The following is a 13967-nucleotide window of genomic DNA, read 5'->3' as shown; positions in this document are numbered from 1 at the left end:
GCATAAGATTCTTTAAATATTTTACAAAGCATTTTAATAGCAAATATTTATTAAACCAGACTTATTTGCCTCCAATCATAGACAATGGTATATCCCTAACAATATTTATTCTTAAAGTTCTTTAAAAAGTGCTGCAATAAATGATTTTGGTGTTTGTGTAAGAAAATTTTAACTTGCCTAGTGCTAATGCTCATTAAAATTGGCTTTTTTACAGAAAATTTTGATGAAAGAAAGTTGAAAAAAACTTAAATCCCTTCCAAACCAACTGGTACCCACCATTCTTCTAACCGTCTTGAAAATTCAATTGACGAAACAATGACGTAATTGAAAATGGCAACTTTCAAATTTGACCCATAAGCAAGTGCTTCCACAAATGACAATACGGGTTTCCTTAAACGAGGCTGAAATTTCCTCAGATTTCCTCAGACGTCCTTTGAAATTTCCTCGGATATTTTCTTGAAAGTTCGAAATCAAATTAGAGTGAACATAAAAACTTTCGGTAAATTGAAGCTTTATTTCAGCTATAAGCTTATCGTTCATGTCTATAAGTATGCTATGGATCTGATATCTTTCGGTATCAAAATATGTACCAAGAATTGCTAGATGACTTTGTGTAGATCGATCTTTTTTCTCGTTTCTCGTCAACCTTCGCTTAAAAAATAGAACTTGACGTATAAGATTAGTTGTTTTCTATCTTCCAAGTGAGACTCTGCTTAATGTCTTATCCTTGGGATATATTGATAGGCAAATTTTTTTCTGCAATGAAACTAGCAATTTTAAGTTCCATCCTTGCAGCTTCCTTGTGACTTGTTCATATTATTTTTTGCAAGGCTATACCTTCGCTTCAACATAATTACGTTTCATTTCTACTCGCTTAACTCCGTCATTTGTTAACCAAAGAATGATGGACTGATAAAAATAGTTAGCAGTAGCTGACCTACACCAACAACACAGTCCAAAGGGATTACCTGAGAAAATGTTCTTTAAAACACTCATGTACATAAGGAATTTCACATATCAAATCGATTTAACAAAGCTGCTCTGATGATCCAACAGCGAGGAATCACAAAAAATTAGAATAAAAAATGAAATTTAAAATTTCCTTAAAATTTCCTCAAAATGTTAGGATTAAAAACGGATGAACAACAAATCAATAGCAGTTATCGAAAAACTGTTGCAATGGATGATGGAGTGAATTGGACATGACTCAATATTTCATCATTATTCTAGAAATAAATAAGAAAAATATTCCTAAACGAATAGCTGAGCCGTTGGAGTAGAGGTCTTTCCACAGAGACCGAAGCTTGGATCTACGGTGGTTCGAGACTTACTACAGTGAAGTCTATACCGAACCACCAACCTCTACGTCAAATTCGACACTCAGCCCTTCCATTTTGATTTTTAATGATTTTCATACATTGTTTAGGCGCCTTAAACGAAATGTTGATGATTAATTTTCATCTATTAATTGTCAATTGTTGGAATCTTTGTCTAAGTTTTGTTGTTAAGATTAATATAAATACACTAGGCATACGTAAATATCGAGCAGTTTCTTCTTGGATTGAATTGCAACAAATGGAGGATTGAATTGAATTGAGGAGATTACACAACATTTCATCATTTTTTTAATAATAAATAGGAGAATTGTTCCTAAACAAATAGCTGAGCCGTTGGCGTAGAGGTCTTTCCACAGAGACCGAAGCTTGGATCTACGGTGGTTCGAGACTTACTACAGTGAAGTTAAGTCTATACCGAACCACCAACCTCTACGTCAAATTCGACACTCAGCCCTTCCATTTTGATTTTTAATGATTTTCATACATTGTTTGAGCCCCTTAAACGAAATTTTCATGATTAATTTTCATTTATTCGTTTACTACTTTTTTTGAAGGATTTAACTTAGTTTCGCTGTTGTTCAGGGGCGGCCATCCCCTAATGCTTAGAAAGATGCAAAACGGCCTAAAACGTTTGGCTCGCTTCCCTCAATGGGGAGCTTCGCCAGTCCCTGTTCGAATGTTTTTCAATTTCTGTTCTTTTTTCATAAGGATTTCCCAATAAAATAGATAATAGAATGCTGAAATGCTTGAATCGTCAAAAAACTAGATATATACTGAAATGCTTGTGAAGGATTTTGCAGATTTTGCTCCTAGGAGAAAAGTGGGGTGTTATTACCCCCATACCCCCCTTGGAGCCACCACTGATTGAAGTAAAATCAAACTGGAACAAAAGATCAACTTTCCATTCATTATCTGTCTCATAAAAAGATTATCAAATGCTATTTAGGCTATCAGTTATAATCACTTTCATTTTTTCTTGATTATCAGAATCAAAGCTTTCAGAGAATAAATCACAAAGTTTCTAAATTTCTAAAGTTCCATTCAAGGTTTCTAAAACTGCTTCTGCAGTATGAAATTAAAAATTTATCCATCCAACCTTTGAGGAAGTCTAAAAACATCTAGACCAAAGGTTTGGGGTCTGTGTAAAGATCTCTTAGCCAGAAGATGTTAATTTGTTAGACCCCTGGCCCCTCTCCCCTTCTTTGCTAGAACATCAAGCAAAACGACTCTTCCTGTCAAATTCACCAGGTCAAAATTTCCAGTGCAGCACAAAAGAAACAAGGTAACTTTTAGTGATAAAATTGGACTTGATAAAAATTTGAGCTGATCCATGCATGAAAACTACTAACAAATCAAAATTATTTATAAAGACTGCAATATTGATTTGAGATTTGACAGTCCCCTCTCCTTCTATACTAGCTCTTCACAATCGTCATTGAATGCTGCAAACAACAATTGATTCCCTTTGATTCATAATTATTCTACGAGCCATTTTTATAGATTATAACTCTAACATAAGGGTGGTTTGAAATGGCCAAGAACTAGAGATTGCCAAAATGACATTTGGGAAAGACAACACAAAAAATTATATGAAATTGGCTTGATTTATTTTACCAATGTAACAGGCTATAGTTTCAGATTACATGTAAAATACTTCAAAGATGCATAAAATATAAAAAGAACACCATTTGATTAGCCATTAGCAAAATATCTACCCATGTAGACTTGAAAGTTTTATAGTTCATGTTACACAAAAATCAAGGTTATTCTTCACCTTTGTCTTTCTTCTTTTTCTTCTTTTTCTTTTTCTCTTCATCATTATCTTCTCCATTCACTGCCTGATCTTCTTTTATGATTGAATCATCCTTGCTCTTTTTCTTCTTCTTTTCTTTCTTTGATTCTTCTATAGCCTCTTCCTTCTCTTCCTTGTCTTCTTCCTTTGACTTCTTCTTTTTCTTCTTCTTCTCAACTTTAGCACTCTCTTCATTTCCTTCCTGGCTGTCTCCTCCCGCTGTCTTTACCTTTTTCAAATCTATCTTCACCTTTGCCTCATCTTCGCTGCTGCTACTACTTTTGTGCTTCCTCTTTGTAGATTCTGAAGCTTTTCCCTCTTTCTTCTTTAATGCTTGCTCTAACAATTTCTCTCCACTTATATGTCCAAATTCTTTGTAGTCCTTCCAATCACTTGGTGTTTTTTCATTGGGTTTACCATGCTTGTCAAGCTTACCTGATGCAATCAGCTCCTTTTTCTTTGAAGCTTTTGGTCCTAAGCCCCATTTTCTAGGATAGGTGTCCCTCTCCATAATAACTCTTTTGATTTTAGCAACAACACCATGGTCACATGTTGCAATAGTTGCTGTTGTCATCAGTGCTACGCCAGTTGCGATAGCTTCTCCTTTTGTAGTCATCATCACTACTTCATCATTGATTTCAATCCCATTTTCATATCTCAAGATACCTGGTAGCATAAGTTTAGCACCATAACAAATTGCATTGACAGCACTGTCCTTGATGACTAAACGCTTGTGTGACACAAGGAGTGCCTCTAACGGTTTTATGACCCTCCTTAAATAAGACTCGTCTTTTGCATTGTCATATAACCATTGTGCATCAAGAACATCATGCATTGTAACGATGCCTTCATTTTCTGATTGGATGCCTGATCGAACTCTTCTTAACTCTTGCATGTGAGCTCCAACTCCAAGGAGTAGTCCTATATGGACACAAAGAGTTCGCACGTAAGTCCCTGCCTCACAGCTAATCCAAAACACCCCAAGATGCTTCTCTGCATCATATTCAAGAAGCTTACTTTCATAAATAGTTCTTACACGAAGCTGTCGTTTTACTGCAGAGATAAGTGGCGGTCTTTGAAACATGGCTCCTGTGAGCATTTCCAGTGCCTTAGCAAGCTTACTTTCACTTTCAATTGCTCCATGAAGCCTTACAACACACACATATTCCTTTCCTGCACCTTGCTGTGATTTGACCAGCCTTGTTGCTCTATCAATGCACACAATCAAGCATCCGGTTACTTTAGGATCAAGGGTACCACTATGCCCTGTTTTTTGAACTCGCAAGATTCTCTTTATCCAAGCAACAACTTCATGAGAAGACGGATTTGCAGGCTTGTCTAAATTTATGAATCCTCCTGAAACGTAGTCTTTTAGTTCCCTCTTAAGCGGTGAGCTACCACATGGTAAAGGGGTGTAATGGCCCGTTCTCACATTGAGCTTGTCATAGTTCTTGAGCAGAAGAGGCCAATTGGATGTATCCAACTTTGCAGCAAGAGAAGTGGGTTTTATGAGAAAATCTGTATCAAGCTGGGATTGCCCGATACTTCCATCATCTTCTTGGATTATCGACTTGTCCTTCTTCTTTTTCTTTTTCTCTATATTTCGACTCTCGTCGCTAATCACATCGACATTAGCCATTTTGTTTCAGAGTCAAAAGCAAAGAGAGGAGACCACGTTGTTTTCTTGTTGTTTGCGAGGCACTCACCGATATGAGGCAGTTAGAAAATGATGTCTTTCTTTTACGTGTCCTCTTCGGGTCATAGAAAGAAGCTTACCTGGAGCTAATAAGTGTGTTTAAGAGACTTCAAAAAAGCACAGACTCTGATAATGGGTATGTAGGTGAAAATGTATTTGAAAAACATTATCTGAATTACGATTGTTCTCTTGTAGCAGAATGGGCTTTATTATGCTGTAGTCTCAAGCAAATTGGTACAAGTTTGAAACCTGGCTGTTAGTTTTGTCGAGCCGAACAGCGCAACTTGTAATGTAACAAAATCGTCTAACGAATATGAATAGATGCTGGTATATTTGCACTTTATATCTAATTGGAACTGTAGTGTCTTGGCACATCTTTTTATAATTTGCCAGGGTGCATCCCATGTACTTAGGCCCGAAGATCTTCAGCGTGCAACCAGGTTTTTTTCGGCGGTCTGCGTGCAAACGATTAAAAATTTTTGTAAATATGAATAAATATGAAGCCATGTACATAGTTTACGTAAAATAGAGAATCACACTCCACAGTTTTCTCTAATAATCAGTTTTCTTTGTCTGGCGCAAAAATGTTTACAGTTTTACTAACTGCTTTTATATTTTCGCCGGACCTAAACAAATGTCCCGGTGGACCTTTGGCGTACAGTTCACAGTTGACATGGAATGAACCCTGGATAATTTGCCATAAACAATCTTTATTAGCCTCAAGATGTATTATTTAGATGTAAATTGACGAGTAATTTTGCAAATTCGCTCAAAATTAACTTTTTGTATATCTACGTAAAGTACATAGTCTTTTGAAATACAGTGCTACACATAGTGTGGAAAACTTCATCTCACTCTCACGTCCCCAAACTTGAAAGTATGCCCGGACGGACCATACCCAAACAATCAACCAGAAATTTTTTGCACAACTTACTTGAATTTTTGTGTGTTTTTCACGAGCTTAAATTAAAATAGTTGAACTTGAACAGCCAATTTTATCAATTTTTTCTTCTCTGCAAATAGGCAGTTGTGTGGCTGAGCAGCCAAGCAACTGGGCCACTACCCTTTGATTTCAAATACTGTCAGATGAATGGCCTGGCACAATATTATCATGCCCTTGAAAAATATCAGCCATATTATCTACACCTAACTTTTATTGAAGCACTTGCAGCTGGCATGCAGTCACAATTTGAAAGACCCAAACCCTAATCTTGAATTACTTTTGCCTTTTCTTAAAGACTGAATACCCAAAAAACAGGCTGAACCTAAAGAGAAGGATGAAAACTTTAAAATATGCTTAACATCCTCAGCCACACACAATCAAAATATGAATAAAAATGGGTTGATAAATCACAAATGATATTAGTGCCAGAAAGGACCTATACATTCTCATGTTATTTTGCCACACAAAACATTAATCGAGTCATGAAGGCTAGAAACATGTGCTTTGTGTATATGAAATAAAAAGTAATCACCTGCAATTCTAGTGATTTTATTCTTGCTGCTTGTTGCTTGCATTCCATGAACCATGGTGCGAGGATGGCTTAGATACTGACTTCAGATCCAAGGATTTTAGGGTTGAGTCCCAGACATGATCAATTTTTCCCCCAGAGTGAGAAGAGTTGCCATCTCTCTGTTATTCCAGGTTTAGGAATCTTGAGGTGTGGTCTCATCGAGAGGAAGGACCAGGCAGGACACTGCTGAATTAGCATGGCTTTCCAGTGCCTTAAAACTACCTTCAGAAACTAGGTAGCAAACAATACAATACAATACAATACAATACAATACAATACAATACAATACAATACAATATAATATAATATAATATAATATAATATAATATAATATAATATAATATAATATAATATAATATAATATAATATAATATAATATAATATAATATAATAAAATGCATCAAATTAATGAAAGCGTGCTTATTCAATAGATTTCATAACTGTGGTGTCATGTTAAAGGGGTTGTGAGTTTTGATCACATAACTTAAATGAATGCCATTGAAAACTTTGCAGTATGCTAAATCAGAATACATTTTATCAAAATTGGGTGAGATATGGGCAATAAAAGATTTGAAGTTTGCTAACAGTTTACTTTTTTAGGCTCTGTGCAAACAGTGGCAATATCTTAGACTAGTTTTGCATACTTGGAGGTATTTCATGACACTATTTCAGGTTATGGGGTCTAATTCAAAGATTTTAGAAATATATTTTTGTGATGTAATCACTTAAGAACTCTATTGCACATGTTTAATGAAACAACTGTTTAGCTATGAAAAATGCCACATTTAAGCTTATTTTCTATTGCATTCTAGCACTTCCAACAAGTACATCCTTCTTTGTGGCATCTGTATTAACATTGATAACATTTGCTGGTATGCAGATGTTCAAAAGTGATCTTGGATCAGGCAAAGTTATGACAATTCTTGGTGGATTCCTTGGTTCACAAATGTTTGTTTTCCTGCTAACAGTATCTTTTCTCAACGTTTTTTAAAAGGCAATCAATGTTTGCACACAGTTTCTTTACTGCACTGCTTTTTTTATACTCAATTCAAAAATGTTTCTCCAATGCAGGTTTAAGAAACTACTTGTGATATTGATATCTACAAATAATCTTTTGCATTATATCAATTTTTGACCATGGCCCAGCCACTTTTATCTTTATTTTCTTTGAAAATGCAAACTGTTTTTCTCTTTTTTCAATTATCCGATTTATTTTCAAAGTCTCCCCCATCCATACCTAAATGCTACATATGTGAATTTGTCAATGTCATTAAATAGTTCATCCATCACCAAAAAACTGTGTTCATATATTTAAAAGTGCTAAATTAATTTAACTTGACTTATCGTCATTCCTTTTACCTTTTTTGATTTATTTTTTATTTAACCCCAAGTGATATATCTATCATCTTTAAATTGAAAAGTCAAATCCTGAAAATTCTCCCGTTGATGCTGTCAGTTATGTCAGTAAGTAGTTAATTAAATCATGTGGGTTTTGTTTTGTCACTTAACATAAACAAGGCTGTGAATAACTTAGAAAGATTCATGTTTGGATCTGGCTTTCAATCAAAGATTTTCCCAGAGGGTAAGTGTATTCACTTTTTATGCCATTCAGTCTGTGTCAAGGACAGTGTAATGTATATCTACAAATGTTGCATGTGGCTTTTACCAGTGCTTTTAATGTCTAATATGTATTTGATAGTTGATGGTAAAATAAAGTTTAGTCAAATATTTATGTTGTTACTTTAAGTCTGAAAATTTTCAGCAATTGCTAGAATTTTTGGATTTGTTTGTAGAATTAAGAGTTCTAAATGTAAATTTGGTTTTGGATTCAATTGGGATTAAAGTTGTTTTTTTCTTTGTTTCTTGGCATTTTTTAATATCACGAGTTTTATCCTAAAATTTATCATATAACAAATGTAACTGATATGTAACTAGATGCATGATTTTGCCTTGTACTTTCTCAATAGTTGTTGCCTGTCTTACTTTGGCTCTTGTTGCATCTGGTCTTGTACACAGAGTTTGTGTTACTACCTGGTAAGACAAATCATTTGTTGTTTTAATGTTATTCTTAGCAATTGTAATGGTATGTGTATATTTTTGTACTATTATTGGACTCAAGTTAGAAATATTCTTGGTATGAAATGTTCTTGGTATGAAACTTTTTATTTTCAATTTTGTTTCCATTGTCATCATATGATCTGTCTTGCCTTTCCTACTTGTGCAGCTCCTGCCAAAGCATGTATACCCACATATATAATGTTCTTGCGCACGATCCTGATGAGTCCGGGTGTAACTAAACAATCCAATTTTTGAACAGCAGCGCTTGTTGCAGTGTTCACAAATATATGCATCACTGTTTGCATCCAAGTTTGTTAATGGCTGCTTTCTTCATTTTCTTCTCTCCTCCTTTCTTTGTATCAGGGATTGTTCATATCTCCTTGCTCCCATGGTCTCATTTTCTCTTGAGGGTGAACGTTGCATTGCACACCTCCCAGTTATCTACATTCATATCAAACGATTTCATGTCACTTTTGCAATTATCATGATATCTCAACATGGAGCATCCTTGTTTCCTAGAGCCATCACGAGCTTCACTGAAAAGAACTGTCTTGGGAATACGGCTATCATCCATCCTTTTGCCATGCCCAAGCCATCTCAACTGTTTCTGCATTATCATAGTCCCCAAGTGTGTTAGTCCTGATTGCTTTAGTACCTCTGTATCAGGTATCTTGTCTTGCCATCTTGTCATCTAATGTTCCATTAAATTTCACACAACAAGAATAAAGGCATGTTCAAATTAAATCTATCATATTGCCAAACAGATCTTGTGGTCTCCTGTAATTTGTTATTAAGTTGTGAAATATGTCATCTTTTAATAAACTTTGCATTTAGCAAAGCTATTTCTTTTCTTGTCCCATTTGAAAAAAAATTCTTGAAAATTGGGGGAGAGGAAATTTTTTGTTAAAATGCAGAAAGCTTTTGCAGGTCTGTCTTTTCAATTCCTTGTCAACTGAAAGAACCTAATGTAACCATTTCTTCCTTTAAGTAAACTTTCCCTGCTATTAGTACATCCTTAATCCTTGGCCATAGATACTCATCTTGAGGATTGCTGAAAACAATACCACATAGTCACCCTTGAGGCTCTCAAGTACATGAGAAGCCCCCCTTGTGGAACAGGTTCTTGTTATTTTGCGAAATGAAGCCGAATTTGAGTATTTTATTTGGAGCCAGGGAATAGCTAGATAAACATTTCTTGAGTGTGAATATATGATAAACAACAAGAATCAAATAGTGATCAAAAGCAGAAGAACAAATCATGAAATGTAATGTGAAGGATGCTGCCAACATCAGTCAGACAACATAGTTGTTTATGATTTTAAAGTTGATACCATCTCAGGTTATGATAAAGAAAAAATCAACCTTTCTCCTTTCCTTTGAAATGTGTTTGATCCTTTTTTCTCAAAGATGTTCCCGGCATCCAAAAACAACTATTCTGAGTAAATAATCCTTAATGCCCAAGTAGGTGGATACTCTCATGCCTTGCAAAGAGAGGTGCTTGGGCTTAATCAAGCTGCTCTGTTTGTTGAGCCTCTCTGGTTTTTGCTCCTCACAAGGCCTGGTACTGTTGGGCTAACTTGCGCAGTAATATTCATTCCATAAATTCAAAAAAAAACACTTGAAAATGTTTGCCACAAAAATTAGTAATCACGTGATTATCTGGTGAAATCTGGTCTGATTATGCAACTGGATTCTATGAAAGATCCAGTAATCCTGTTCCATGCCCATTCTAAAATGCATAATCTGGTACACCCCTAAACAATTTTCCAACTAACTGCCTGTAATCATATGCCTAATTGCTCAAAGCATTGGCTACATTCTACACTTAAAGTTGTGGCTAAAATATGTGAAAAATTACAAATTTGTAGTGCTTTCTTGCCAATAGGAGACAATAGAATCCAGAGTTTTGATATGACTATTTTTTTAAGCAATGTTTCAGTGGGATACGCAGGAGTCCCCATACACGCATCTGATGCTTTATTTAGGAGCCAATTATTGCACATCCAGTGGTACATAATTCATTTGTGGAGAGTGGTTTCCGGAGGCTGACAAATTTTATGATCCATCCTTGAAATTGGCCTATCCACTTGAGAACCTCCTTTTTCCATACAAAACCTTTGCTAGTCGCTGAAACCTCTCTATATCACACAGTACCCTTAACTATATTTTGATCATTTATGAGAATCATGCTCTCTTGAATTAATATGAAGAGGAAGCAATTTTCGAGAGGGTTGTGGATATATACCTCAAATAGAAAAGGAAAATGAAAAGAAGCAATCAAGAAAGCACCCAGTATTCATAAGAATTTTAAGCTCCAACAACAGCTGACCAGTCAGAGTCAAAGCTGGACTCTTTGACAGGGAACTTGAACATACTTAAACATAGCACCTTGTCCATTTTCAAAGTTTTGCTAAATCCAGTGTTTCAAAATAGACTTCATTATTTTGTGTTATCAAATACATTTGATTAACATGCCCCACTCTGATCGCCAAAAGTTGTTTGTCATGCCTGTCAATTTTTAAAAGTTATGTTTTATTAGTTCTCAACTTTTTATTTTGGTATGCAAGGCAAAATTAGTCTGTGACATCACTAGCACACTGAGCACAATGCACTGAATCAATAACTAAAACACGTCTTTTTTGTAGCCTTCTGTTTTCGATTGTGGCACTGTACTACATCAATAAACTATCAACACAACACTACAGTATGGCGACTCCTCAAATCAAGACAGTAAGCAAAGCAAAAAAGGGACAGTAAGATGTTTGTTTTTTGGTTTCTATGTCAAATATTAGATAACTGATTCTTTGGTCTTTTCTGTAAGAATGATTAAATTTTATAAAGTTAAGAAATATTCATGTATGAGTTATTTTTGTCTCCTTTCATCCAAAGTAACTTTGTCAATCTTCAAATAGCCCTTGATTTGGTTGCTGTTCACATTTATTTTGGGATTTGAAATTTTTAGCAAAACCAATTTCTTGTTTTTCTAATATCCCACTCATTAGCTTTCCCTCAGTTGGCACAAATGATTTGATCTTTGAATTACAGTCTGTGTAAAGAACAGGGGCTGTTGAGTTTTTGTGTTAATGTTTTTTGTGATGATTATATGTCATGCTATCGCAAGAATATGGTTGTTAGTGAACAATATTGAACATTCCTGAATACTACTTGCAGCTTGTCTATTATTGAACTATTGTCATCAATCTTGAATAATTCAGGGACAGCATAAAGAAAATCAGGTAACTTATGGCCTAAATACTTTTGGATGGGAATATTTGCAGGCATAATAAAAACGTTCTTTCCTTGAATCACTTTGTTGAAAATGCCAATGTTAATCAAATCAAACCACAAGGCAGTTACATGGCAGTTATATGGTTTGAATCAGTCAAAACGTTATTTATTGACAATAGCTTTTGTGTTGCTGAGGCCCAGCTTTTCTTTTCATTTTAAATCATTCCAGTTTATTTCACAATCTATAATGTATAGAAACAGGCTGATGAGAAGCAGCTGTTTTGGGAAATTAGAATAAAGAGAATTACTCAAGGATGGAGACATATTCACAAATTCTTATTCACAGTGAAGCCATTTAAAGAATTTTCCATTAAGTAGAAAGCAAAATTAGAGCGTTTAATAAAGTCCACTAGATGTTAAATTTGAGCTTTAAAGGACTGGGTTTTATGTATATCCTATGTTTCTGGTACGACTAGTCTATCTATCTAGCCATTCAGGCACACTAAAAGTTTTTCGCTCATAATGCTGCAGGATATTGAAATGCATCATGTAGCTGCTTGGAAACTTGGGGCTTAAGTTTTGTTTTGACAGGAGGACCAAAACATTTAAGTCACAAGGTAGTACTTTTGCCATGCCCGTTTTTAGTAAATATAATTGATTATTGTTATGAAAGTAACCATCAATGAACTGACACATTCCAATCAAACTTGATAGCTTTGGACCTCTGAGCTTCTGTGATTGGCCATTGCTTCCTCCCCCATCTCTATTCTGTACCAATGCTCACAGAAAAAAATACTTTATCATCACTTTTATCCGACTGCAATTCACCCGATCTTGCCTTGCAGTCTTTAATTTTAAAGCAAATGAGACAGTTTCCCATAAAGAGTTTTTTCCTCTCAGTGAAGTAACATATCAACCATTCTCAATTGATATAATTTAATTGTTCTTCTTCGATAATCTTACTGTTAAAGTAAACACACAAAAAGTTTCTTTTCTTAGCATTTGTAGAATTCTCACAACCAGCATTAAACAACACAACATATTTACACTGCTTTTTTAAATATACCCAATAAAAAGACTATTGATCTAATGTTAGTTTGTAAAAAAGACCTCTAACTGCCTTGTGCTTGCCACTCTATCCTTTTTCTGAAACGATCTAGAAAACTAGGGTCTAGAGTATATCCGAGAACTTTACAAAAACAACCTGATTTGCTTCGTACATAAAAATGTGATACTTCGAAGCAGAGAATCAGTACCATAGTATAAGCTTAATGGATTCTACACTATCTGTCAAATGGTGAAAGGTGTGTTTTAAAAACTTTTAAAAAGATAAACCTGTTGTTTTGCACTTGGAGTGGCAAAGATTTAAAGTCCTTACCGTCTTGAGCAATTCTGGCTTTTGAACAACATAAACAATCATAGGATGTCAATGTATTCCTTTTTAGAGAACCTTTGTATGAATCAGGAAAGAAAGTTTGATTAAGAGGTGGTTGATTCAGCAAAATAAGAGCTTTTATTTTCATAACTTAGTTTCTTAGAGATCCATTGAGAACCTCGAAGTCATTTGCTTTGCATTCTCCAGCTCTGGGTTACAATACCAATTCTGAAATTGTTTCTATGGAATCAACAATTTTATTTGAATCATTTGCCTGTTGGCATTTATTTACCACAACCCTTAATTCTTACGTTGTCTTTAGTCCAAGAAAGACACCAATTTTTTTGGAAGTTACCAATAAAAGTCCACCTAACAATGCAGCACCCGAGACATTGAAGTGAAATTGCGAGCAATAAATAGATGTATGAATAACAATTTAAATGGGGCATCAATGAAGATAAAACGTATGAAAAATCGAATTCTAATTTGGTTATTAAAGCAAGCAAGAGATTGTTAAAGCCTTGGTTTGTAAAAGCCTTTTTGTTTGCTTCCAGGTTTTGATATTTTTCGGAAGTTCTGCATTTATAAAAGTTATCGAATTATTGATTTTTACTTGTAAATGTCTAAGCCGAATTTGTCGATAAGACAAAAGACTAATCTATACCAAAGCATTTACACTGAAAGAATCGTGCCGTTTTAAATAAAAAATCTTTTAAAAATCTGCTTCAATTTATCACGAATACAAACGCATTTCAGTGTTAATAGGAGCTCAAAACAACAAGATTTCAGGCCATTTTTATTAAAAAACGACAATTAAGAAAGATGCTGTAAAAGCTGGCAATAGTGAAATCCTTTCAAGATTGATTGGGCAAGCTCGACAGTCGTGCTCGCGTTTCTGATTGGCCTATATCAATCCAGAACTGGGTATATACAGTATATTTCCTAGCATAGAGTTTTTGGTCAAGTT

At 34.8% G+C, this 13967-nt stretch overlaps 2 protein-coding genes across 2 annotated transcripts; one reads left to right on the top strand and one right to left on the bottom strand.

The window, feature by feature from the left end:
* Nucleotides 1-2922: 2922 nt before the first annotated feature.
* LOC135687277 (uncharacterized) lies at nt 2923-4768 on the bottom strand. The gene has a single exon (XM_065203800.2). The coding sequence runs from the start codon at nt 4766-4768 to the stop codon at nt 3101-3103; it is 1668 nt and encodes a 555-aa protein (XP_065059872.1). The 3' UTR covers nt 2923-3100.
* A 47-nt stretch (nt 4769-4815) lies between these two features.
* Nucleotides 4816-11252, top strand: LOC135687091 (dolichyl-diphosphooligosaccharide--protein glycosyltransferase subunit KCP2). The gene is made up of 5 exons (XM_065203546.2): nt 4816-4961; nt 7152-7306; nt 7858-7921; nt 8307-8373; nt 11043-11252. Exons 1-5 carry the CDS (start codon nt 4958-4960, stop codon nt 11152-11154), a joined length of 402 nt encoding a protein of 133 aa, XP_065059618.1. The 5' UTR covers nt 4816-4957; the 3' UTR covers nt 11155-11252.
* Nucleotides 11253-13967: the final 2715 nt, after the last annotated feature.

Source organism: Rhopilema esculentum, chromosome 20 (genome assembly GCF_057945365.1).
Source record: "Rhopilema esculentum isolate cy_ngs chromosome 20, ASM5794536v1, whole genome shotgun sequence".
Classification (NCBI taxonomy): Eukaryota; Metazoa; Cnidaria; class Scyphozoa; order Rhizostomeae; family Rhizostomatidae; genus Rhopilema; species Rhopilema esculentum.
This window is presented reverse-complemented; position numbering and strand designations above follow the sequence as displayed.